The 23604-nt window shown below is 46.4% G+C and overlaps 1 protein-coding gene across 6 annotated transcripts in view; it reads left to right on the forward strand.

Moving 5' to 3' along the window:
* Positions 1–23604, forward strand: part of LOC108414562 (gastrula zinc finger protein XlCGF7.1-like) — a 46731-nt gene that overhangs the window by 17686 nt on the left and 5441 nt on the right. For 4 of the 6 annotated variants that reach the window (XM_037532430.1, XM_037532432.1, XM_037532435.1 and 1 more), the window contains 4 exons: positions 783–1843; positions 2590–2872; positions 11289–11361; positions 12134–12190. In XM_037532430.1, the coding sequence (XP_037388327.1) occupies positions 925–1806 (882 nt within the window). In that variant the 5' untranslated portion in view covers positions 783–924 and the 3' untranslated portion in view covers positions 1807–1843; positions 2590–2872; positions 11289–11361; positions 12134–12190. Of the gene's footprint in view, positions 1–782; positions 1844–2589; positions 2873–11288; positions 11362–12133; positions 12191–23604 lie in introns of those variants that run through there. The other 2 variants (XM_037532438.1, XM_037532440.1) reach the window with 2 other exon arrangements.

Below are 23604 nucleotides of genomic sequence, written 5' to 3' on the forward strand. Positions count from 1 at the left end.
GTTCCTCTGTGGAGGGGAGTAAGGCAGTGGTGGTTAGCTGAGCCTGAGCAGTGGTCTCAAAGTGGGCAGAGGAAGTGTGAAATAAAAATAAAGGACAATTTTCCACTTCTTCTCAGTCCATCTTAAATTAGCTTGTGCCCAGAGAAGGAGGCACCTTATCTGGATCCTGTTTATTTACTGTTTCTTCTTAGCTTGGTTGAGTTTTATCTTGCATTTGTGGATGCAGTGACAAACTGTTCAGACAGTGGTTTTCAGAAGTGTTCCTGAGCCCATGCAGTGACAGCATCATGTCTGTTTTAATGCAGTGCTCTCTGAGGGCTCAAAGATCACAGCGTGCCAATGTTAATTTTCAGCCCTGTCCCTTACATAGAGATTTCTCTTGATTCTCTGAATCTTTTAATGATATTATGTAATGTAGATGATGAAATCCCCAAGTTCTTGTTGAAGAATGTTATTCTTAAATGGTTGCATTATTTACCCAGGTAGTCTTCCACAGAGAGGTGAATCCCTCACCCTGTATACTTCTGAAAGACTCAGCAATTCTGGGACGCTCTATTTATTTTTATTATGATTATTATATAATTTGACCAGAGAAACTACCAAACTGTGCTGGACTGGTGATGTGTACACGTATTAAGACAATGAAAAGTAAATGGTTACGACATTAATAAGGAAAGAATCTTATGCATTGCACGTTTTAAAAAGCAGTTAGTGGTGAGTTGTTGAATGCATCACTATTTTGTTGCATTTGGCATTTACCTTTTCCCCTCTTTCTCTTTCAGAAAGGACTGACCTTCTGTGGAAAGTTTATCTGCTACTGGTGTCCACTTCCCTGCTAAGTTGTGTTTTATCTGCACAAATGCATACAAAAATGCTGGCAAAAAGAATATATAATATTGCTAACATTAGAAATTTGAGGACATAATGTCCAGAAGATCCAGTACTAAGGAGACATCCTCTGCTGCTCTCAGCACAAACACGCCTCCCAGACAAACACAAAAGACTAAAGATAAAGAAAGAACACACCACTGTTCAGAGTGTGGGAAGAGTTTTACTGTACAGAGTCATCTCCGAATACACCAGCGCATTCACACAGGAGAGAAACCATATTCCTGCTCAGAGTGTGGGAAGAGATTTAATACACAGAATAACCTTCAAACACACCAGCGCATTCACACAGGAGAGAAACCATATCACTGCTCAGAGTGTGGACAGCATTTTTCTGTACAAAGTCATCTCAGAACACACCAGCGCATTCACACAGGAGAGAAACCTTATCACTGCTCTGAGTGTGGAAAGAGTTTTACTCAACAGAGTAATCTTCAAACACACCAGCGCATTCACACAGGAGAGAAACCGTATTACTGCTCAGAGTGTGGACAGAGTTTTAATAAACAGAGTTCTCTCCAACGACACCAGCGCATTCACACAGGAGAGAGACCGTATCACTGCTCAGAGTGTGGGAAGAGTTTCAGTAGACAGAGTTATCTCCAGTCACACCAGCGCATTCACACAGGAGAGAAACCGTATCACTGCTCAGACTGTGGGAAGAGTTTTAATGTACAGAGTAATCTCCAAACACACCAGCGCATTCACACAGGACAGAAACCGTACCTCTGCTCAGAGTGTGGAAAGGGTTTTAATCGACAGAGTAATCTCCAAACACACCAGCGCATTCACACAGGAGAGAAACCGTATTACTGCTCAGAGTGTCGACAGAGTTTTACAAACAGTAGGTCTCTGAAGAACCACCAGCGCATTCATACAGGAGAGGAACCGTATCACTACTTGGAGATGACAGCTTGAGAAATTCTGATTTAAGGGCAAAGAAACGCATTAAGAGGTAAAAAAGTTTTCAATATGTTTTTCTTTCATACCTTTTAATTTAATGTTAGTATGCAATGTTAATTATTTAAAATATTTTAAGTGCATTGTTTTTGAGGTAAGGAGGCACGGTGACGTGGTGGGTAGCACTGTTGCCTCACAGCAAGGAGGGCCTGGGTTCGATTCCCCTGCCGGGCGACCGGGGTCCTCTCTGTGTGGAGTTTGCATGTTCTCCCCGTGTCTGCGTGGGTTTCCTCTGGGTTCTCCGGTTTCCTCCCACAGTCCAAAGACATGCAGTCAGGCCAATTGGACATGCTAAATTGCCCCTGGGTGTGAGTGTCTGTCTGTCTGCCCTGCGATGGACTGGTGACCTGTCCTGGGTGTATCCTGCCTTCCGCCCAATGACTGCTGGGATAGGCACCCCCCCCCCCCCCCCGCGACCCTGACGGAGAAGCGGCTTAGAAAAAGTGTGTGTGTGTGTGTGTGTTTTTGAGGTGCAAAATAAGTAAGTAGGCTGTTCTGTAGTGCTGTAAAACCTTAAGGAATAGGGTATATCAACAGCCAACAGCATCGATAAACTATTAAATAAAAAAGGGTAAATAAAATTAAAGTGCTTTCCAAAATACCTCACCTGTATTCAGTTGTTTATTTTCCACTGTTAAATGTCTCTTCAATGTCCACTTGACAATTGAAAATTGTGAAGAATCATTCTGGATGTCTGAAGTATATCTTCATGATTTGTATGTATTTCTCTGTCTTTTGTAGAGAGATTTGAGAACTGAAGAGACCTCTTCGACCAATTATCAGCTCTGTAAGAAGGCATCTTGATCCATCCAAGCCTCTTCCCAGATGCACAGCATCAAGTGATTCAACTCAGGAAGAATAAAATGCATCCAACAATCAGCAAGCCGTTCAAACCCATGCAGGCATACATTAGATGAGGTTTCATCTTCTGAGTATAAAAAGAAATAAAAAGCCACAACCCGCTCTGCAGTACTGAGTGAGGAGCAAATGGTCCTGACTGAACCTCCATCTGAACTTCACAGTGGTGAGTTGAGCTGTGCCATTCTTACTGAATAACAATCACTGAATAAAAGAAACACAGATTATCCTACAGTTGAGATCATGATGAGGACCTGTAGTTGCAGGGATGAATATCAGCTCAGTCTTGCTGGGATTGAGCTTCAGGTGGTGAACTGACATCCATGAAGAGATGTCAGACAGGCATGCCGAGATGCGACTGGAAACCTGTGTGTCAGAGGGAGAGAAAGAAAACATTAGTTGAGTGTCATCAGCATAACAGTGATAAGAGAAGCCATGAGAAGATATTACATCACCAAGAGAGCTAGTGTGAAGACTTCCATGCATAGCCAGTGAAAGGAAAAATAAGTGTTATCGGTCTGTAGTTGTTGAGATAAACCAGCCATTAGGGGTGTACTTTGTGTACTTCTGGTGCCGGTCCCAAGCCCGGATAAATGGTGAGGGATGCGCCAGGAAGGGCATCTGGCATAAAACTTATGCCAAAACTATCATGCGGATCACAAATATGATTGCCATACCGGATTCGTTGAGGCCCGGGTTAACAACGACCGCCTCCGGTGCTGTTGACCAGCAGGGTGCCGGTGGAAATTGGACTACTGTAGGTTGAAGACCATCAAAGAGGAGAGGAGGAAGGCGGGTTAGAAGGCAGCGAGAGAGAAGCAAAGGCAGGAGTGTGGAGGTTAGAGTAGGGACTCTGAACATAGGGACAATGACTGGTAAAGGCAGAGAGCTTGCAGACATGATGGAGAGAAGGAAGGTAGATATTCTGTATGTCCAGGAGACCAGATGGAAAGGAATCAAGGCCAGGAACATTGGAGGTGGATTCAAACTGTTCTATCATGGTGTAGAGAGGAAGAGAAATGGAGTAGGGATAATCCTAAAGGAACAGCTTGGGAAAAGTGTTCTGGATGTAAAGAGAGTGTCAGACAGGATCATGAGCCTGAAGTTGGAGGTTGATGGTGTAATTTTGAATGTGGTCAGTTCATATGCACCACAGGTTGGTTGTCAGTTAGAGGAGAAAGATGAATTTTGGAGTAAGATGGATGAAGTGGTAGATGGTGTCCCTAGAGAGGAGAGATTGGTGATTGGTGCAGACTTCAATGGACATGTTGGTGAAGGGAACAGAGGGGATGAAGAGGTGCTGGGAATGTATGGAGTGAAAGACAGAAATGCGGAAGGTCAGATGGTTGTAGATTTTGCAAAGAGAATGGAAATGGCTGTGGTGAACATATATTTACAGAAGAGGGAAGAACACAGGGTGACATACAAGAGTGGAGGGAGGTGCACACAGGTGGATTATATCCTTAGCAGGAGATGCCACCTAAAGGAGATTGGAGATTGTGAAGTGGTACCAGGGGAAAGTGTAGCAAGGCAGCATAGGGTGGCTGTCTGTAGAATGAGGTTAGAAACAAAGAAGAGGAAGAGAGTGAAGACAGAGCCAAAGATTAGATGGTGGAAGCTGAAGGAGGAGGATGGTTGCAGGCAGTTCAGGGAAAATTTGCAACAGGCCCTTGGGGGCAGTGAGGAGCTACCTGAGGACTGGGAAACAGCTACAGCTAAGATGGTGAGAGAAACTGGCAAGAATGTGTTGGGTGTTTCGTCTGGTCACAGGAAAGAAGACAAGGAAAGTTGGTGGTGGAATGAGGAAGTCCAGGAGAGTATTCAGAAGAAAAAGGCAGCTAAGAAAAAGTGGGATAACCAGAGAGATGAAGGAAGTAGGCAGGAATGCTGTGAGGCTAGTCGCATAGCAAAAAGAATGGTGGCAAAGGCAAAGGCTCAGGCCTATGATGAGCTGTATGAGAGGCTGGACAGTAAAGAAGGAGTAAAGGACTTGTATCGTTTGGCTAAACAGAGAGATAGAGCTGGAAAGGATGTACAGCAGGTTAGGCTGATAAAGGATAGAGAGGGAAATGTACTAGTGAGTGAACAGAGAGTGATGAGTAGATGGAAGGAGTACTTTGAAGAACTAATGAATGAGGAAAACGAGAGAGAGAGGAGGACAATGGGGGGAGAGACCGTGGATCAGGAAGTGCAGAGAATTAGTAAGGTGGAAGCGAGGGCAGCTTCAAAAAGGATGAAGAATGGAAAGGCAGTTGGTCCAGATGACATACCTGTGGAGGTATGGAGATGTTTAGGAGAGAAGGCAGTGGACTTTTTAACCAGGTTGTTTAACAAAATCCTGGAGAGTGAGAGGATGCCTGATGAGTGGAGAAGCAGTGTACTGATCACCATTTTTAAGAACAAGGGTGATGTGCAGAGCTGCCGTAACTACAGAGGTATAAAGTTGATGAGCCACACCATGAAGGTATGGGAAAGAGTTGTTGAAGCAAGGCTAAGGCGAGAGGTCCAGATCAGTGAGCAGCAGTTTGGTTTCATGCCCAGAAAGAGCACCACAGATGCAAATTTTGCATTGAGAGTGTTAGTAGACACTGTGGTACTCTATGAGGAAGTCGGGTGTAGCTGAAAAGTATGTTAGGGTGGTGCAGGACATGTATGAGGATAGTGAGACAGTGGTGAGGTGTGCAGTTGGAGTGACAAATGGTTTCAAGGTGAAGGTGGGGTTACATCAGGGATCAGCTTTGAGCCCCTTCTTGTTTGCAATGGTGATGGACAGGTTGACAGATGAGGTCAGACAGGAGGCTCCATGGACCGTGATGTTTGCAGATGACATTGAAATCTGTGGTGAGAGTAGAGAGCAGGTGGAAGAGAATCTGGAGAGGTGGAGGTTTGCACTGGAGAGGAGAGGAATGAAGGTCAGTAGAGACAAGACAGAATACATGTGTGTGAATGAGAGGGAGGCAGGTGGAAAGGTGAAGATGCAAGGAGTAGAGGTCATAAAGGTGGATGACTTCAAATATCTTGGGTCAACCATCCAGAGCAATGGACAGTGTAGAATGGACATAGAAAGCAATGGACAGTCCTTTTTGTTGGCATTACATAGTTTTAGCTTTAACTAGCACAGTCTCATCCATAACACAATTTTTGAGTTGAAAGTATCCAGAAAAGCATGAACAGAGTCAGATGATTTGCATAGTGCAGAGCACAATTTTCTCGTGAAAAGTGTAGCTGGCCTGTAATTTATGAACCTTCTTGTAAAACAGATGTGTCTGGTCTTGATGTTTAGTGAGGTCCACATTTGAAAGTAAACACTGATGATCGGACAAAGCAAAGTCCTTAACAGTGGCAGATATGTTGAGACCCATTGAAATAACTACATCCAGAGAGTGACCATGACAGTGTGTGCTCCCAGTTACATGCTGAGAGAGCCCAAAAGATCAGATTGCTGAGAGAGTCAGCAATATCAAAATGATCAAAATCAGTGGAAATAAAATATAACACATCTGTAAGTTCATCAATAAAATTAGCATTGTACTTTGGAGGCCTGTAGACAATTACTAGTAATATTTTTTGTGCCCCTTTCAGAACCACACAAATATACTCAAAGGATGTTCAGTAAAGATAAGATAAACAGCAGCTACACATTCACCTTTCCTGACAGCAAGAAACATATATATATATTCATTCATATAGTCTAAAGCTTTGCTTCAGAAGCTATGACCCACACTTTATGTACAGATTGGATAAATTCACATTATCTGGCATGTACTGCCTGTTCTTTCTATTTCAATAAATACTGCAATGGGAAGTGTACTTTCATTCCAGTGTTTATCAAATAAATGGCAAACCAGGAATGTACTGCGGACCTTATCACTAGCAGCACAGATCCAAAATATATCAGTTTGCCAGATTACTTGAAAATGTGACCTCTTTCTTTACAGTGATTGAGTGTGGGTGCAATGCCTGTTGATAATAAGAGCAAAGCTGTCTTGCTGTTGATTGAAGAGCTTGTCTCTTTGAGGTGCTGCAGATGCTGGAGGACCTCTATTTAATACTTTATCAATTTGGCTGAACTTCAGCATGGCAGCTTTAACTAACACTTTGATTGGTGATTGTGATGGAGGAGGAGAGTTGTTGGGCCCCTGAGACAGTAATTGATCCCCATAACTGTGGGAATTTGAATTGTTTCAGTAAAGTTTGTCAGTCTGGCACTACTAGAGATTCACAGTCACCAATGTTCACAATGTCAGCATAGGGCATGCCATTCTAAACATGCTCATTGACGTCATGTCATTCTGTCCCTCTTGCTAGACATGGGAGCCACTGAGTCATTATTGATCCTGGCCACTTACAAATGTTTTTTCTCTCAGAAGCCACTGGAATCGCCCTCCCCATTCTGCATGACTAGGCGAAATTAGAGATTGCAGTTGCCACTGAGATACGGTAACAAGATAGTACCCAAGTTCAAATTCCATGTGAAACGTCATGGGGCCAACTTCATTGACCTTGACATTTACAGTGGTTCGGGTTTTACCCCACTAGATGACACAGGCTCAGAGATTCACATGGTTGTCAACCTCTGACAGCAACAATGGCCTGCACAATGGCCTCCACTGGCATTTTGGGACAGTATCTCAGCGGAGTTGCAAAAAACAACATTTTCTACTTGGTGGTGTTGCATGGGCTGTGCTTTTGTGTGAATTTAAGAGTAGTGAACAAGGTCATTATCCCAGATAAGTACCCCCTCCCAACAACGGAGGAGTTCACCAGCACACCATCACACCATCACATTCCAAGTTGGATCTCCACTAAGGTTATCTCCAGGTGCCGCTATACCCTTATAGTCGCAATGTCACTACTTTTATCCCTTACAAGGGGGTCTTCAGTGCATGGTTTTCAGCTTGAATTCAGCTTCCAGCTCTTTTCAGAAAATCATGAACTCTCTCCTTGCAGAGATTCCAGGTGTGGCCATCTACCTCGATGACATTGTGGTCCATTGGGCCCCAGCAGCAAGTCATGATGAAAGTCTCCACCATGTGTTCAGTGTGCTGGCACAACACCACCTCACACTCAACAACGATAAGTGTGTCTTGCTGTCCCAGCCATTGAGTTTGTGGGGTTTTGTCTCATGGCAGAGAGAATCTACCTCCTCCATTCAAATAGAGAGGCCATTTGTCAGGTCCCTGTGCCCACCACACGTGCCTAGGTTGCCTCCCTCCTGGGTTTGATGGCATATTACCTCAATTTTTTAGCTGCAGTGTTCAACTACAACCCTGAATCCTGGCTTTGGACACTGACTTACTTGGAAAAAATGCACCTCTTAAAGGCTTAACTCAACTCACCTGGCCTGGTCCTGGCCCACTTCAACCCAGCCAGCCCCACCCTTATTTGCAATGCCTCCTCCACCACCATTGATGCTGTGCTGTCCCAGGTGTATGGAAATGTGGAAAGCTTTCACCTCACATGCTCTCAGTCCCATGGAATGGCTACAAAATGGGAGCAGGAGGCTCTGGCATGCCTCTGGGCATGTGATTTCTGGACCATGTCCTTATAAGGATGCAAGTTTACTCTACAGATGGACCACCAGGCACTGCCACTTTTCTGGCAAAGTCAGGCACAGGTGGGAAGAAAAAAAAAAAACACTCCATCCTCATTGCTGGGCAAACCACATGCAGTAGAATAACTGCCTTTGGTCCACACTGGACAGTGACAACATGGTCCTATCACACTCGATTCCCAGCTCGCCTTACTTGAACGGGACCAAGACCAGGTGGAAAATTATTTCATTCAGGTTCTTCAACCACTGGTTTTGGAGACAGTTACTACAGGAGCACCAAGATGCTTTGGTGGCTGACCCCATCCTCTCTCATCTTTCCATATATGTTAGGCAGGGCTGGCCCCATAAGGTGCCTGAAAAACTCTCTCTTTACATCAGATTGAGGGATGATCTGTCCTGCTGGAATGGCACCTGTATCACATGGTGGCTCTGCACTGTCAGAATGTTTATGAATCTCCACCTGACACACCGAACAAGCCCAACAAAAAGTGTGAACAATCATGTACCAGAATGAAATATGCAATTGAAAAGCTGCAAATATACAAAAAGATCACCAAACTGTGAGTTTGTGTAACCAACAATCATGCTTGCGCAACCAAAGGTATGATATCTAACAAAAATGTAGACTAAGTAAAGGCAAAATCGATCAGTCCAGGTCTTTCCTAACAAAAATCAACAAAAATTAACAAATACAAGCCAAACAATTTTGCACAAAGCATTGTCAATTGTTGAAATAAAACTGTTCCAATTTCAATGTTTCATCTTTTAAACTTAAGCAACACCTAATCCTCAAAATTCTCATCAGTGACCCTGGCTCTGTTTGGGGTGAGAATCAGGCCTAAAAAAATCTCTACTGTTGCTGTTGTGGCTCCACAATTTTCCTCCAGTTCATTCCCGTGGACCTCAAGCTCCTAGGACGATCCGGGGTCTTGTCTCAATAGGCTGGGCTTGGTATACACCCACAGGGAGACATCCAGGGGGCATCAGGATCAGATGCCCAAACCTCATCAGCTGGCTTCTCTCAATGCGGTGGAGTAGGCTCTACTCTGAGCTCCTGAATGGCCGAGCTCCTCACCCTATCAAATAGAGTGGAGCCCGCCACCCTATGAAGAAAGACAATTTCTGCCACTTGTATTCACAATCTCATTCTTTTGGTCATTACCCACAGCTCATGCCCATGGTTGAAGGTGGGGATGTAGACTGACCGGAAAACACAGAGTTTTGCCTTATGGCTCAGCTCCCACTTCATTACTACAGTCTGGTATAGTGACCACATTACTGCTGCCGCATGTCCCCACCTGCGGCCGATCTCACAATCAAATCAAATCAAATTTCAAATCAAATCAAATTTATTTGTAGCACTTTTTACAATGGATGTTGTCACAAAGCAGCTTCACAGAATTCCAGTAAAGACAAAGTTTTAACAAGAATGTAAACCCCCCCCGGCGGGCAAGCCAGGGGCAACAGTGGCAAGGAAAGCTCCCTCAGAACTAAGGAACCTTGGGAGGAACCAGGCTCACCAGGGGGGACCCGTCCTCCTCTGGTCAAACTACCTACAAGTGATTATACTACTAATATTAATAGCAGTAGTATTAGTAGTAGGAATAGCTGGGAGTCTTTGAGAACATCAGTGTAGGGTGGGCAGCTAGTCCAAGGCAGGTGGTGGTAGCTGGGGTGTGGGCAGCTGGTCTGAAGTGGGTAGCAGGAGGGCTCGACAGTCAGTCGTCCTTCAGTGTCCGGCTGGACATGTGGGCGGTTGTATACTCGGGGGGGAAAAAAAACAGGGAGAGTGAATTAGTTTTATTCTGTCTGTTTGTACGTAAAACACGATCCCTCTTGCCATCACTCATGAACAAGATGCCAAGATAATTAAACTCCTCCACCTGGGGCAGGACCTTTCCCCTTACCTGGAGTAGGCATGCCATCCTTTTCTGGGCTAAGACCCTGGACTCAGACTTTGTCTGCTTCACACTCAGTGATCATACTTTCCCTGGAGGCATCCATGTGATTCAGCCAAAAGAACATCATCATCTGCAAACAGCAGAGATGTTACCATCTGACCTCCATACATAATGTCCTCCTGACCTCGACTACGACTCAAAACCCTATGAATGTCTAGAACAGGAGTGAAGACCGGGCACAACCCTGGCGGAGTCCAACTCGGACACTAAAAGAGTCTGACTTAAGGCCGAGCATATGAAAACCGCTCTCAGGCCGGGAGTACAGAGATTGAATGGCCCGGAGTAGTAGCCCCAGCACCCCATACTCCCACAGAACTCAATTTTTTAGGTACAATAACATAATCCTCCTTTACTGTAAAATCATTGTATCACACATTTCTCACACAGTTTTCACATTAAATGGTCTTAAACACTGGAGTTAACACACAACTGCTAATTCACCAGCCGTAAATGCTGAACACTGACATGCAGATTGCTGGTCACAAGCAATGCAGATAAAGATATGGCAAAGAGAGAGATTTAAGAAGAATATCAATAATTTATAAATGAATGGACTTACATTTATAATCACTCAACTGGTTTCCTCTTGCATTTAGTCTGTGACTAAAGTCGTGAAGCTGAAGTCGGCTTCTCGTTGTCCTGCTTCTCTTTCAAATTTTCCCATTCCACATTATATGGCGCAGCAGTACAATCAGCACTCAAACTGATCAAAAGGAACATTGTTACTCTTATTCTAAATTATGAAATGTTTCAGCTTTTGGAATTAAAGACCTAGACAACTCTCTTTTGGGAATGAGTAAAATTTCAAAGCTAACTGAACTGTGAACTGTGCTCTTACAGAGCCAGACACGATCTCATAATGATAGTACATATCTGGCAACATCGTATTCAAATTTTGGTAGTGGATGTTGATAAAATCCACTGCTAATGATGCTCCACCCACAGGCTTTCCTTCTAAGCTCTGTGAAGTATAAATGTTAATTTTACTAGTGAAACAGTGGGTGTCTCTTATATCCTTTATCGTATGTTCTCATTTCCTTTTCTTGCATTCCTTTCTCACATCTTAGCTCCTCCCTCAAAGGACACGAGGACAAGATGGGAGGATGGAGAAATCAACACCAAACTTGCTTTCCAAATGAGGTGGTCTTCACTCAGTCGTCAGTTTTATCACCTGTTATTGGGCTTAAATGATCTGTCAATAACAAAACGCGTATCCTATTATTAACTAACTTTTCACATGAGCATGCTTTACTAGAATTCACACACCCAAACAATTTAACTTTTTTAAACATTTACAGTACCCCTCCTTTACAGTGCCACCCAGAAACACTTGCACATGATCAAAACAGACTATTTTTATTGCTTATACTTTTGAGTTTTGAAACATTACCAAAATTCTGATCTTATTTAAAGTACAATAATTGGGGAACACAAAATCTTACAGCAAAATAAATTTAGTCAACCTGTGTAACAACTGCTGGCAACTCCTGAAATTCTTGTGTGTGAAACCGAACTGACGCGTATTTCGATTATACTGTATGTTATTACTTAATGTTTGCCTGAGCAATGAAGGGCACTTAAAAGGTCAACCATGACTTTCTGTTTCACTGGGGTTTAAACATGAGATGACACACAGGCCAAATGTCCTTAGTCATCCATCACTATGGGAAAGAGCAGAAAACACAGCAGGGATGTGGAATAAAGGTTGCACTCCACAAATCAAGAAATGGCTATAGGAAAATTGCTAAATACCTGAAGATGTTTCCAACTTCAGGGCAATGATTTGGAAGTTAAAAGCTGGACATCTTAGAAATCTGCAGGGAAGACGATGTATACTATATTTCCAAAAGTATCTGCTCGTCTGGCTTCGCATGCGTATGAACTTGAGTAACATTCCATTCTTAATCCATAGGGTTTAATATGATGGCGGCCCACCCTTTGCAGCTATAACAGCTTCAGCTCTTCTGGGAAGGCTTTCCACAAGGGTTAGGAGTGTTTGTGGGAATTTCTGACCGTTCTTCCAGAAGCACATTTGTGAGGTCAGACTGATGTTGAATGAGAAGGCCTGGCTCACTGTCTCCACTCTAATTCATCCCAAAGGTGTTCTATGGGGTTGAGGTCAGGACTCTGTGCAGGCCAGTCAAGTTCTTCCACACCAAACTGGCTCATCCACGACTTTATGGACCTGCTTTGTGCACTGGTGGTCAGTCATGTTGGAGCAGGAAGGGGCCGTCCCCAAACTGTTCCCACAAAGTTGGGAGCATGAAATTGTCCAAAATCTCTTGGTGCTGAAGCTTTAAGAGTTCCTTTCACTGGAACTAAGGGGCCGAGCCCAACGCCTCAAAAACACCCCCACACCATGATCCCCCCCTCCACCAAACTTTACACTCGGCACAATGCAGTCAGACAAGTACTGTTCTCCTTGTAACCAGGAAGGGTGATGTAAGGCTTGGATGCAGCTGCTCGGCCATGGAAACCCATTCCATGAAGCTCTCTACGCTGTTCTTGAGCTGATCTGAAGGCCACATGAAGTTTGGAGGTCTGTAGTGATTGACTCTGCAGAAAGTCGGTGACCTCTGCGCACTATGCCCCTCAGCATCCGCTGACCCCGCTCTGTCATTTTACGTGGCCGACCACTTCGTGGCTGAGTTGCTGTCGTTCCCAATTGCTTCCACTTTGTTATAATCCCACCGACAGTGGACTGTGGAATATTTAGTAGTGAGGAAATTTCACGACTGGACTTGCTGCACAGGTGGCGCCCGATCACCACATACACTATTGAACACACGCTAAGGGGTAGTGAGCCCTATCCCCAGCTACCAGGGAGCAGTTAGGGGTAAACGCATTGTCACATACTTTTGGCTCAGGGGATCAAAAAAAGCAACCTTCCGGTCGTGAGGCTGGTTCTCTTATCTCCAGCCCACGACTCATATTTAAATATAAGCTTTATTTTTTATTTATTTTAATCATTGTAGTTTAAATATATTAGATTTTTGCCAGTATTTGAGTAAAAAACAAAAGGTTGAGCAATGCATGTTTTTTAAAGCCTGTTTTGCTCATGTTTACCAGGGGTGCCAATATTTGTGTACACTGTAACTAAAATCTTTAAGAGAAGGTTGTTCCACAGACCTGTGTCAAAGGCTAGAACAAAAACATCTGCATTCGACATGTGTCCTTGTTCCGAAAGCCTCTTCTCCCCTCGATTCCTCTAAATGCAATTTATGCATTCTCAAAAACAATGGATTATACAGCTTCCAGCTCAGCGGTGGAAGGACAGAGGAGAAAGGACTCCAGGAGGAGTGAAAGCACCTGTTACAAAAGAGGTCTTATCCGTTCAAAATGGCAGGGAATTCCCATCTCCCATATCATGATGAAAAGCTCCTAGTCTACCAAGAAAGCATTTTAAAGGTCTCCAAATGCACCCAGCCATAAAGTAACCCCCCTGGACAGTGAACTATACAGCAGGGACCCCTTCCCCCCAGTGTGACTCCTTTCTTGACCTGTGCTAAAGTACAGACTGGTTTATGACCAGACCAACCATTGGAATGCAAAGACACACAGTATTTAATGGGGAAACCACAAAAATCAGTTTGACACTTTTCTATTAACAGCATTGAAATAGGAATTTCACATTTCATTCATGATGTCATTTTGTATAAATGCATAATAATGCATAAAAATAATTATTTTACCTGAATTGTATGTGACCTATACAAATCATGTTTTATTACATTCTCAAATGTAAAATAGGAATTGAAACACTGGGGTGATTTTCAAAGTAACAAGTTTTATATAATTTATATCATTTTGTATAACTTTTATATATATATATATATATATATATATATATATATATATATATATATATATATAAAATTCTTTTTCCTCAATTTAATATATGGCAGATACAAAATGTGCTGTTTTCTTAAATCAGCCCATTAAATGTAAAATTAAGCTTTGAAATGTTTGGCTTATTTTTAAGGTAGTAATGTACGATGTGGATATGATCTGAACTTAATGTAAAGTTTTTGCTATTGTGCTTGTTTGTTGTTTTGTTCTTTGTTTTATTTGAGTTGCAATTTAAGAGTTTACTGATTTCCAAACAGCAGCTTCTGGGTCTGATTTTTATTAGCAAGACTCTTTCTGATGCCACTTTCAACTCAGACTCTCGCTCATCAGATGATATGTTGTATGCAGATGTCTGGAATTGCAGCTCAATGGGAATATAAAGCTTCCCTGCTTTTTGTCTCCAATGCTGGCATCATGGTTTGTCTTGAGATTCTGTAATCTGGAATAATCCTGTTTGATGTGACTGTACAGCAAATAATTGTATCGTTAATGTTTATTTTGTTCCATTGTGTTCATAGAAATGATGTGTGGCTTTTTACTTGCATAATAGAGTTTCATGCTGCAGTTCATGATGCAGTGGAGGACTGTGTTAAGAGACAACAGTTTTCTAAAGTACTCCGGAGCCCATGTGGCCCATTCCACAGTGGTTTCCGGCCTTGCCCTGCAAGGACTGAGATTTCTCTGCATTCTCTGAGGCTTTTCACAATATTATATGTGATAGATGGTGAAAGACCTTAAAATGCTCTTTTTGAACAGTTTGTGCTGATCATCATGAGAGAATCATCAAAGTGGCTGCAACTTATCTTTGCTTGTAACAACTGAGCATTTGGTGAATAATCATACCCTCACCTGTTACTGGTTCACCTGCTTATTCAATGTTTAAAAATAGTGTAATTTGAATGCTCTATGAATTTTTCACTCTTATTTTGAACATTTCCTATTTTTTGGGTGTGCTTCAGACATTGAATAAAAAAAATTTTTTTTTTAATTATCTTTATAAAATGCAATTAAATTGGGCAGCCAAAAGATTAAAAGGCATTTCTTTGTACTTTTATCAGTTAAATAAAGGTTCAAGAGAAATAACAAATCACAGATTCCGGTTTTTGTTGCATTGTACTAAATGTCACAGCGTTTGTGTGTGTATGTATATATGTATATGTATGTATATATTTACAGGCACACAAACCGTGAGGTCTGAGACCACCTAGTGGAAATTCCCCAATCTTGCTTTCTTTTCTACTTTTACACAGCTGTGCTGCCATGGTTTGTAAATACTGGATCCACTTACTGAGAATGACTCACAATTCAAGTAACACCTGCTCTGTGGGGGTCCTGTGGGGGTTGTGGTCATTGAAGAACAAGGTAACAAAGTATGCAGAGAAACAGATGGACTACACCCTGTAACTAGAACTACAGAGCAAAACTGGTCAGTGGAGCTGATACAGTGTAGCGATTGTGTGAACTTACAAATATGAATTTAATTTGTTTATTTTCACTTAACAATTTGATGAAAATTTGTTTACATTCACACTATGAGTCATACAATCTATAATGTTGAGCATGTGCAGAGAACTGCTTAGTGTGGATGTTACCATGACAACCAGCACCACGTGAGTCCAGTCAGAGTGAGATGAGCAGCAGTGAGCAGTGATTGTGTTTTTAACTGCTTTAAAATGACGTCAGACTCAGGAAAACGTCCTTCACACGTCCTTATTAAAGAAGGCCGAGAGGAAGACGTCGTGCTCTGAGACACACAAGCTGCACGTCCGTCCCATCGCCGTCTTTTAAAGATCAGAGCATGAACTTCGTCTCCTCTGCAGACCAGTTTCTACTCCACCATGTCGAACAGTATAAACTCTCATTGTGATGAGACGCACATGCAGAACGGACTTAAACTTTCCGATAGGGAATGTAATCGGATGCATTCGTTTCCCGGATATTGTTCTTCTAGTTAACTGATTTTTTACAGGATTACCCAGCTTGTTCAGTTGAATAGAAGTTGTATTCTGAATGGCCTCAGTTGGACTAGACTATTTTACTATTTTGACTCAGGTGTGTACATGGACATGTTCTATTCTGATTGAGCTATTAATCGATTATTAACAGATTATTAGGCTGCATGTAAATGTGGCTACTGTGAAAGAGTGAAAGGAGAAGATCATCGCCCTCTGAATTATGTGGAGTTACAGTAATACTCTGGTGTTTTCAGTAAATTAATCTCAATGGGCTGCAGGTTTAATGTACAGCTGATTATCATGGACAATTTTTTATATATATATATATATATATATATATATATATATATACGTTTATATGTGCATAGAAAAAGATTTGCAAGATTTTTGTTTTTAGAAAATATGACTCATATAGATTAGATGAGATGATAGTCTTCAATAGTAAAGATATTTTTATTTTATTATCATTCCCAGCTGGGATAGGCTCCAGCACACCCTGTGGCTCTGAGGGAGAAGCGGCTTAGAAAATGTGTGTTTTATTATCAGGCTTTTCGTCCTTCTGCACCTATGACAGTTCAAAGCTCTCTGTGAATGCTGTGAATGAGGGTCTGTGTTTTCTGTGGGTCTGTGTAGAAAATGAAAAGAAAAAAACCAGCAGCTCTGCAGTTTTAGAGAGAAACAGGAGCCGATCTGCTGAAGATAAAGAGCTGTTTATCTCTTTTTCTCTCTGTTTACACTTTTTCCCAAAGGGAGGAGAAATATTCTCTTTTGAGAATATGTAAAATGAGTGACCTAACTCAGAAGCAGCCTTCACCCAGACTGAGCTCAGCTGGTTGATGTTGGTGCATAGCTCTGTGATTTTGTTTGATAATAATGTTTTTTTTGTTGAGATTGAGAAGGTCAGAAATGAGTAGAAACTTGTCACATTTATTCAGTTGTATGATAAACACTGAAGGACTTATATTGTCCTGAGTGTTTACAAATGCTAATATACTAGAGTATAAGAGTGACCACAGCACTCCACTTCCTCTACTTTCATCAATCCTTCTTTAATCATCAACATTTATTCCCTAATTCATTTTTTAAGGGTTTAATTTCATTCTGCAGTCCTGGTTAAGCTCCTGTTCTGCTTTACTGTTAACCCTAGAGCTTTTGTGTTTTATTTCTTACCAAAAAGAGAAGAATAAATATGTATGACTTCCTGCTCTGATAGATTTTATCTAAGTTACAAAATAGTTAAGTAGTTTTGAGTAAGGTAGGGTGTGGAAGGTCACTGGGTATGTTTGGTTGTGGGAGGTCGCCGTATGAGTTTGGGCATGGGAGGTTGCTGGGTAAGGTTGGGTGTGGGAGGGGTGTGGGAGGTCGCCGGGTAACTTTGGGTGTGTAATTTCACTTCGTTATGTTCAGGTGTGAGACATTGCTGGTTAAGTTGGGGTGTGGGAGGTCGCTGGTTAAGTTGGGGTGTGGGAGTTTGCTGGTTAAGTTGGGGTGTGGGAGTTCGCCGGTTAAGCTGGGGTGTGGGAGGTCGCAGGTTAAGCTGGGGTGTGGGAGGTCCCCGGTTAAGTTGGGGTGTGGGAGTTTGCCGGTTAAGATGGGGTGTGGGAGGTCGCCGGTTAAGTTGGGGTGTGGGAGGTCGCAGGTTAAGCTGGGGTGTGGGAGGTCGCAGGTTAAGCTGGGGTGTGGGAGGTCGCAGGTTAAGCTGGGGTGTGGGAGGTCGCAGGTTAACCTGGGGTGTGGGAAGTCGCTGGTTAAGCTGGGGTGTGGGAGGTCGCTGGTTAAGTTGGGGTGTGGGAAGTCGCTGGTTAAGTTGGGTTGTAGGAGTTTGCTGGTTAAGTTGGGGTGTGGGAGGTCGCTGGTTAAGTTGGGGTGTGGGAGGTCGCTGGTTAAGTTGGGGTGTGGGAGGGGTGTGGGAGGTCGCCGGGTAACTTTGGGTGTGTAATTTCACTTCGTTATGTTCAGGTGTGAGACATTGCTGGTTAAGCTGGGGTGTGGGAGGTTGCTGGTTAAGTTGGGGTGTGGGAGGTCGCTGGTTAAGTTGGGGTGTGGGAGATCGCTGGTTAAGTTGGGGTGTGGGAGGTCGCTGGTTAAGTTGCGTTGTGGGAGGGGTGTGGGAGGTCGCTGGGTAACTTTGGGTGTGTAATTTCACTTCGTTATGTTCAGGTGTGAGACATTGCTGGTTAAGCTGGGGTGTGGGAGGTTGCTGGTTAAGTTGGGGTGTGGGAGGTCGCTGGTTAAGTTGGGGTGTGGGAAGTCGCTGGTTAAGTTGGGGTGTGGGAAGTCGCTGGTTAAGTTGGGGTGTGGGAGGTCGCTGGTTAAGTTGGGGTGTGGGAGGTCGCTGGTTAAGTTGGGGTGTGGGAGGTCGCTGGTTAAGTTGGGGTGTGGGAAGTCGCTGGTTAAGTTGGGGTGTGGGAAGTCGCTGGTTAAGTTGGGTTGTGGGAGTTTGCTGGTTAAGTTGGGGTGTGGGAGGTTGCTGGTTAAGTTGGGGTGTGGGAGGTCGCTGGTTAAGTTGGGGTGTGGGAAGTCGCTGGTTAAGTTGGGGTGTGGGAAGTCGCTGGTTAAGTTGGGGTGTGGGAGGTCGCTGGTTAAGTTGAGGTGTGGGAGGTCGCTGGTTAAGTTGGGGTGTGGGAGGTCGCTGGTTAAGTTGGGGTGTGGGAAGTCGCTGGTTAAGTTGGGGTGTGGGAAGTCGCTGGTTAAGTTGGGGTGTGGGAAGTCGCTGGTTAAGTTGGGGTGTGGGAAGTCGCTGGTTAAGTTGGGGTGTGGGAAGTCGCTGGTTAAGTTGGGGTGTGGGAGTTTGCTGGTTAAGTTGGGGTGTGGGAGTTTGCTGGTTAAGTTGGGGTGTGGGAAGTCGCTGGTTAAGCTGGGGTGTGGGAGGTCGCTGGTTAAGTTGGGGTGTGGGAGGTCGCTGGTTAAGTTGGGGTGTGGGAGGTCGCTGGTTAAGTTGGGGTGTGGGAGTTTGCTGGTTAAGTTGGGGTGTGGGAGTTTGCTGGTTAAATTGGGGTGTGGGAGGTCGCTGGTTAAGTTGGGGTGTGGGAGGTCGCTGGTTAAGTTGGGGTGTAGGAGTTTGCTGGTTAAGTTGGGGTGTGGGAGGTCGCTGGTTAAGTTGGGGTGTGGGAGGTCGCTGGTTAAGTTGGGGTGTGGGAGGTCGCTGGTTAAGTTGGGGTGTGGGAGGTCGCTGGTTAAGTTGGGGTGTGGGAGGTCGCTGGTTAAGTTGGGGTGTGGGAGGTCGCTGGTTAAGTTGGGGTGTGGGAGGTCGCTGGTTAAATTGGGGTGTGGGAAGTCACTGATTAAGTTGGGGTATGGGAATTTGCTGGTTAAGTTGGGGTGTGGGAAGTTGCTGGTTAAGTTGGGGTGTGGGAGTTCGCTGGTTAAGCTGGGGTGTGGGAGGTCGCTGGTTAAGCTGGGGTGTGGGAGGTCGCCGGTTAAGCTGGGGTGTGGGAGGTCGCCGGTTAACCTGGGGTGTGGGAGGTCGCAGGTTAAGTTGGGGTGTGGGAGGTCGCTGGTTAAGCTGGGGTGTGGGAGGTCGCCGGTTAAGATGGGGTGTGGGAGGTCGCAGGTTAAGCTGGGGTGTGGGAGGTCGCAGGTTAAGCTGGGGTGTGGGAGGTCGCAGGTTAACCTGGGGTGTGGGAAGTCGCTGGTTAAGTTGGGCTGTGGGAAGTCGCTGGTTAAGTTGGGGTGTGGGAAGTCGCTGGTTAAGTTGGGTTGTGGGAGTTTGCTGGTTAAGTTGGGGTGTGGGAGGTCGCTGGTTAAGTTGGGGTGTGGGAGGTCGCTGGTTAAGTTGGGGTGTGGGAGGTCGCTGGTTAAGTTGGGGTGTGGGAGGGGTGTGGGAGGTCGCCGGGTAACTTTGGGTGTGTAATTTCACTTCGTTATGTTCAGGTGTGAGACATTGCTGGTTAAGCTGGGGTGTGGGAGGTTGCTGGTTAAGTTGGGGTGTGGGAGGTCGCTGGTTAAGTTGGGGTGTGGGAGATCGCTGGTTAAGTTGGGGTGTGGGAGGTCGCTGGTTAAGTTGCGTTGTGGGAGGGGTGTGGGAGGTCGCTGGGTAACTTTGGGTGTGTAATTTCACTTCGTTATGTTCAGGTGTGAGACATTGCTGGTTAAGCTGGGGTGTGGGAGGTTGCTGGTTAAGTTGGGGTGTGGGAGGTCGCTGGTTAAGTTGGGGTGTGGGAAGTCGCTGGTTAAGTTGGGGTGTGGGAAGTCGCTGGTTAAGTTGGGGTGTGGGAGGTCGCTGGTTAAGTTGGGGTGTGGGAGGTCGCTGGTTAAGTTGGGGTGTGGGAGGTCGCTGGTTAAGTTGGGGTGTGGGAGGTCGCAGGTTAAGCTGGGGTGTGGGAAGTCGCTGGTTAAGTTGGGGTGTGGGAAGTCGCTGGTTAAGTTGGGGTGTGGGAAGTCGCTGGTTAAGTTGGGGTGTGGGAAGTCGCTGGTTAAGTTGGGGTGTGGGAAGTCGCTGGTTAAGTTGGGGTGTGGGAGGTCGCTGGTTAAGTTGGGGTGTGGGAGTTTGCTGGTTAAGTTGGGGTGTGGGAGGTCGCTGGTTAAGTTGGGGTGTGGGAGGTCGCTGGTTAAGTTGGGGTGTGGGAGGTCGCTGGTTAAGTTGGGGTGTGGGAGGTCGCTGGTTAAGTTGGGGTGTGGGAGTTTGCTGGTTAAGTTGGGGTGTGGGAGTTCGCTGGTTAAGTTGGGGTGTGGGAGTTTGCTGGTTAAGTTGGGGTGTGGGAGTTTGCTGGTTAAATTGGGGTGTGGGAAGTCACTGATTAAGTTGGGGTATGGGAATTTGCTGGTTAAGTTGGGGTGTGGGAAGTTGCTGGTTAAGTTGGGGTGTGGGAGTTCGCTGGTTAAGCTGGGGTGTGGGAGGTCGCAGGTTAAGCTGGGGTGTGGGAGGTCGCTGGTTAAGCTGGGGTGTGGGAGGTCGCTGGTTAAGCTGGGGTGTGGGAGGTCGCCGGTTAACCTGGGGTGTGGGAGGTCGCAGGTTAAGTTGGGGTGTGGGAGGTCGCAGGTTAAGTTGGGGTGTGGGAGGTCGCCGGTTAAGCTGGGGTGTGGGAGGTCGCCGGTTAAGCTGGGGTGTGGGAGGTCGCCGGTTAAGCTGGGGTGTGGGAGGTCGCTGGTTAAGTTGGGGTGTGGGAGTTTGCTGGTTAAGTTGGGGTGTGGGAGTTTGCTGGTTAAATTGGGGTGTGGGAAGTCACTGATTAAGTTGGGGTATGGGAATTTGCTGGTTAAGTTGGGGTGTGGGAGTTCGCTGGTTAAGCTGGGGTGTGGGAGGTCGCAGGTTAAGCTGGGGTGTGGGAGGTCGCTGGTTAAGCTGGGGTGTGGGAGGTCGCTGGTTAAGCTGGGGTGTGGGAGGTCGCAGGTTAAGTTGGGGTGTGGGAGGTCGCCGGTTAAGCTGGGGTGTGGGAGGTCGCCGGTTAAGCTGGGGTGTGGGAGGTCGCCGGTTAAGCTGGGGTGTGGGAGGTCGCCGGTTAAGCTGGGGTGTGGGAGGTCGCCGGTTAAGCTGGGGTGTGGGAGTTTGCTGGTTAAGCTGGGGTGTGGGAGGTCGCTGGTTAAGCTGGGGTGTGGGAGGTCGCTGGTTAAGCTGGGGTGTGGGAGGTCGCTGGTTAAGCTGGGGTGTGGGAGGTCGCAGGTTAAGCTGGGGTGTGGGAGGTCGCAGGTTAAGCTGGGGTGTGGGAGGTCGCAGGTTAAGCTGGGGTGTGGGAGGTCGCAGGTTAAGCTGGGGTGTGGGAGGTCCTCGGTTAAGTTGGGGTGTGGGAGGTCGCCGGTTAAGTTGGGGTGTGGGAGGTCGCCGGTTAAGCTGGGGTGTGGGAGGTCGCAGGTTAACCTGGGGTGTGGGAAGTCGCTGGTTAAGCTGGGGTGTGGGAGGTCGCCGGTTAAGCTGGGGTGTGGGAGGTCGCCGGTTAGGCTGGGGTGTGGGAGGTCGCCGGTTAAGCTGGGGTGTGGGAGGTCGCCGGTTAAGCTGGGGTGTGGGAGGTCGCAGGTTAAGCTGGGGTGTGGGAGGTCGCAGGTTAAGCTGGGGTGTGGGAGGTCCTCGGTTAAGTTGGGGTGTGGGAGTTTGCCGGTTAAGATGGGGTGTGGGAGGTCGCCGGTTAAGTTGGGGTGTGGGAGGTCGCCGGTTAAGCTGGGGTGTGGGAGGTCGCAGGTTAACCTGGGGTGTGGGAAGTCGCCGGTTAAGCTGGGGTGTGGGAGGTCGCCGGTTAAGCTGGGGTGTGGGAGGTCGCCGGTTAGGCTGGGGTGTGGGAGGTCGCCGGTTAAGCTGGGGTGTGGGAGGTCGCCGGTTAAGCTGGGGTGTGGGAGGTCGCCGGTTAAGTTGGGGTGTGGGAAGTCGCTGGTTAAGTTGGGGTGTGGGAAGTCGCTGGTTAAGTTGGGGTGTGGGAAGTCGCTGGTTAAGTTGGGGTGTGGGAAGTCGCTGGTTAAGTTGGGGTGTGGGAGGTCGCTGGTTAAGTTGGGGTGTGGGAGTTTGCTGGTTAAGTTGGGGTGTGGGAGGTCGCTGGTTAAGTTGGGGTGTGGGAGGTCGCTGGTTAAGTTGGGGTGTGGGAGGTCGCTGGTTAAGTTGGAGTGTGGGAGTTTGCTGGTTAAGTTGGGGTATGGGAGTTTGCTGGTTAAGTTGGGGTGTGGGAGGTCGCTGGTTAAGTTGGGGTGTGGGAAGTCGCTGGTTAAGTTGGGGTGTGGGAAGTCGCTGGTTAAGTTGGGGTGTGGGAGGTCGCTGGTTAAGTTGGGGTGTGGGAGGTCGCTGGTTAAGTTGGGGTGTGGGAGGTCGCTGGTTAAGTTGGGGTGTGGGAGGTCGCAGGTTAAGCTGGGGTGTGGGAAGTCGCTGGTTAAGTTGGGGTGTGGGAAGTCGCTGGTTAAGTTGGGGTGTGGGAAGTCGCTGGTTAAGTTGGGGTGTGGGAAGTCGCTGGTTAAGTTGGGGTGTGGGAAGTCGCTGGTTAAGTTGGGGTGTGGGAGGTCGCTGGTTAAGTTGGGGTGTGGGAGTTTGCTGGTTAAGTTGGGGTGTGGGAGGTCGCTGGTTAAGTTGGGGTGTGGGAGGTCGCTGGTTAAGTTGGGGTGTGGGAGGTCGCTGGTTAAGTTGGGGTGTGGGAGGTCGCTGGTTAAGTTGGGGTGTGGGAGTTTGCTGGTTAAGTTGGGGTGTGGGAGTTCGCTGGTTAAGTTGGGGTGTGGGAGTTTGCTGGTTAAGTTGGGGTGTGGGAGTTTGCTGGTTAAATTGGGGTGTGGGAAGTCACTGATTAAGTTGGGGTATGGGAATTTGCTGGTTAAGTTGGGGTGTGGGAAGTTGCTGGTTAAGTTGGGGTGTGGGAGTTCGCTGGTTAAGCTGGGGTGTGGGAGGTCGCAGGTTAAGCTGGGGTGTGGGAGGTCGCTGGTTAAGCTGGGGTGTGGGAGGTCGCTGGTTAAGCTGGGGTGTGGGAGGTCGCCGGTTAACCTGGGGTGTGGGAGGTCGCAGGTTAAGTTGGGGTGTGGGAGGTCGCAGGTTAAGTTGGGGTGTGGGAGGTCGCCGGTTAAGCTGGGGTGTGGGAGGTCGCCGGTTAAGCTGGGGTGTGGGAGGTCGCCGGTTAAGCTGGGGTGTGGGAGGTCGCTGGTTAAGTTGGGGTGTGGGAGTTTGCTGGTTAAG

This window comes from Pygocentrus nattereri, chromosome 2 (assembly GCF_015220715.1).
Source record: "Pygocentrus nattereri isolate fPygNat1 chromosome 2, fPygNat1.pri, whole genome shotgun sequence".
In the NCBI taxonomy this organism is placed as follows: Eukaryota; Metazoa; Chordata; class Actinopteri; order Characiformes; family Serrasalmidae; genus Pygocentrus; species Pygocentrus nattereri.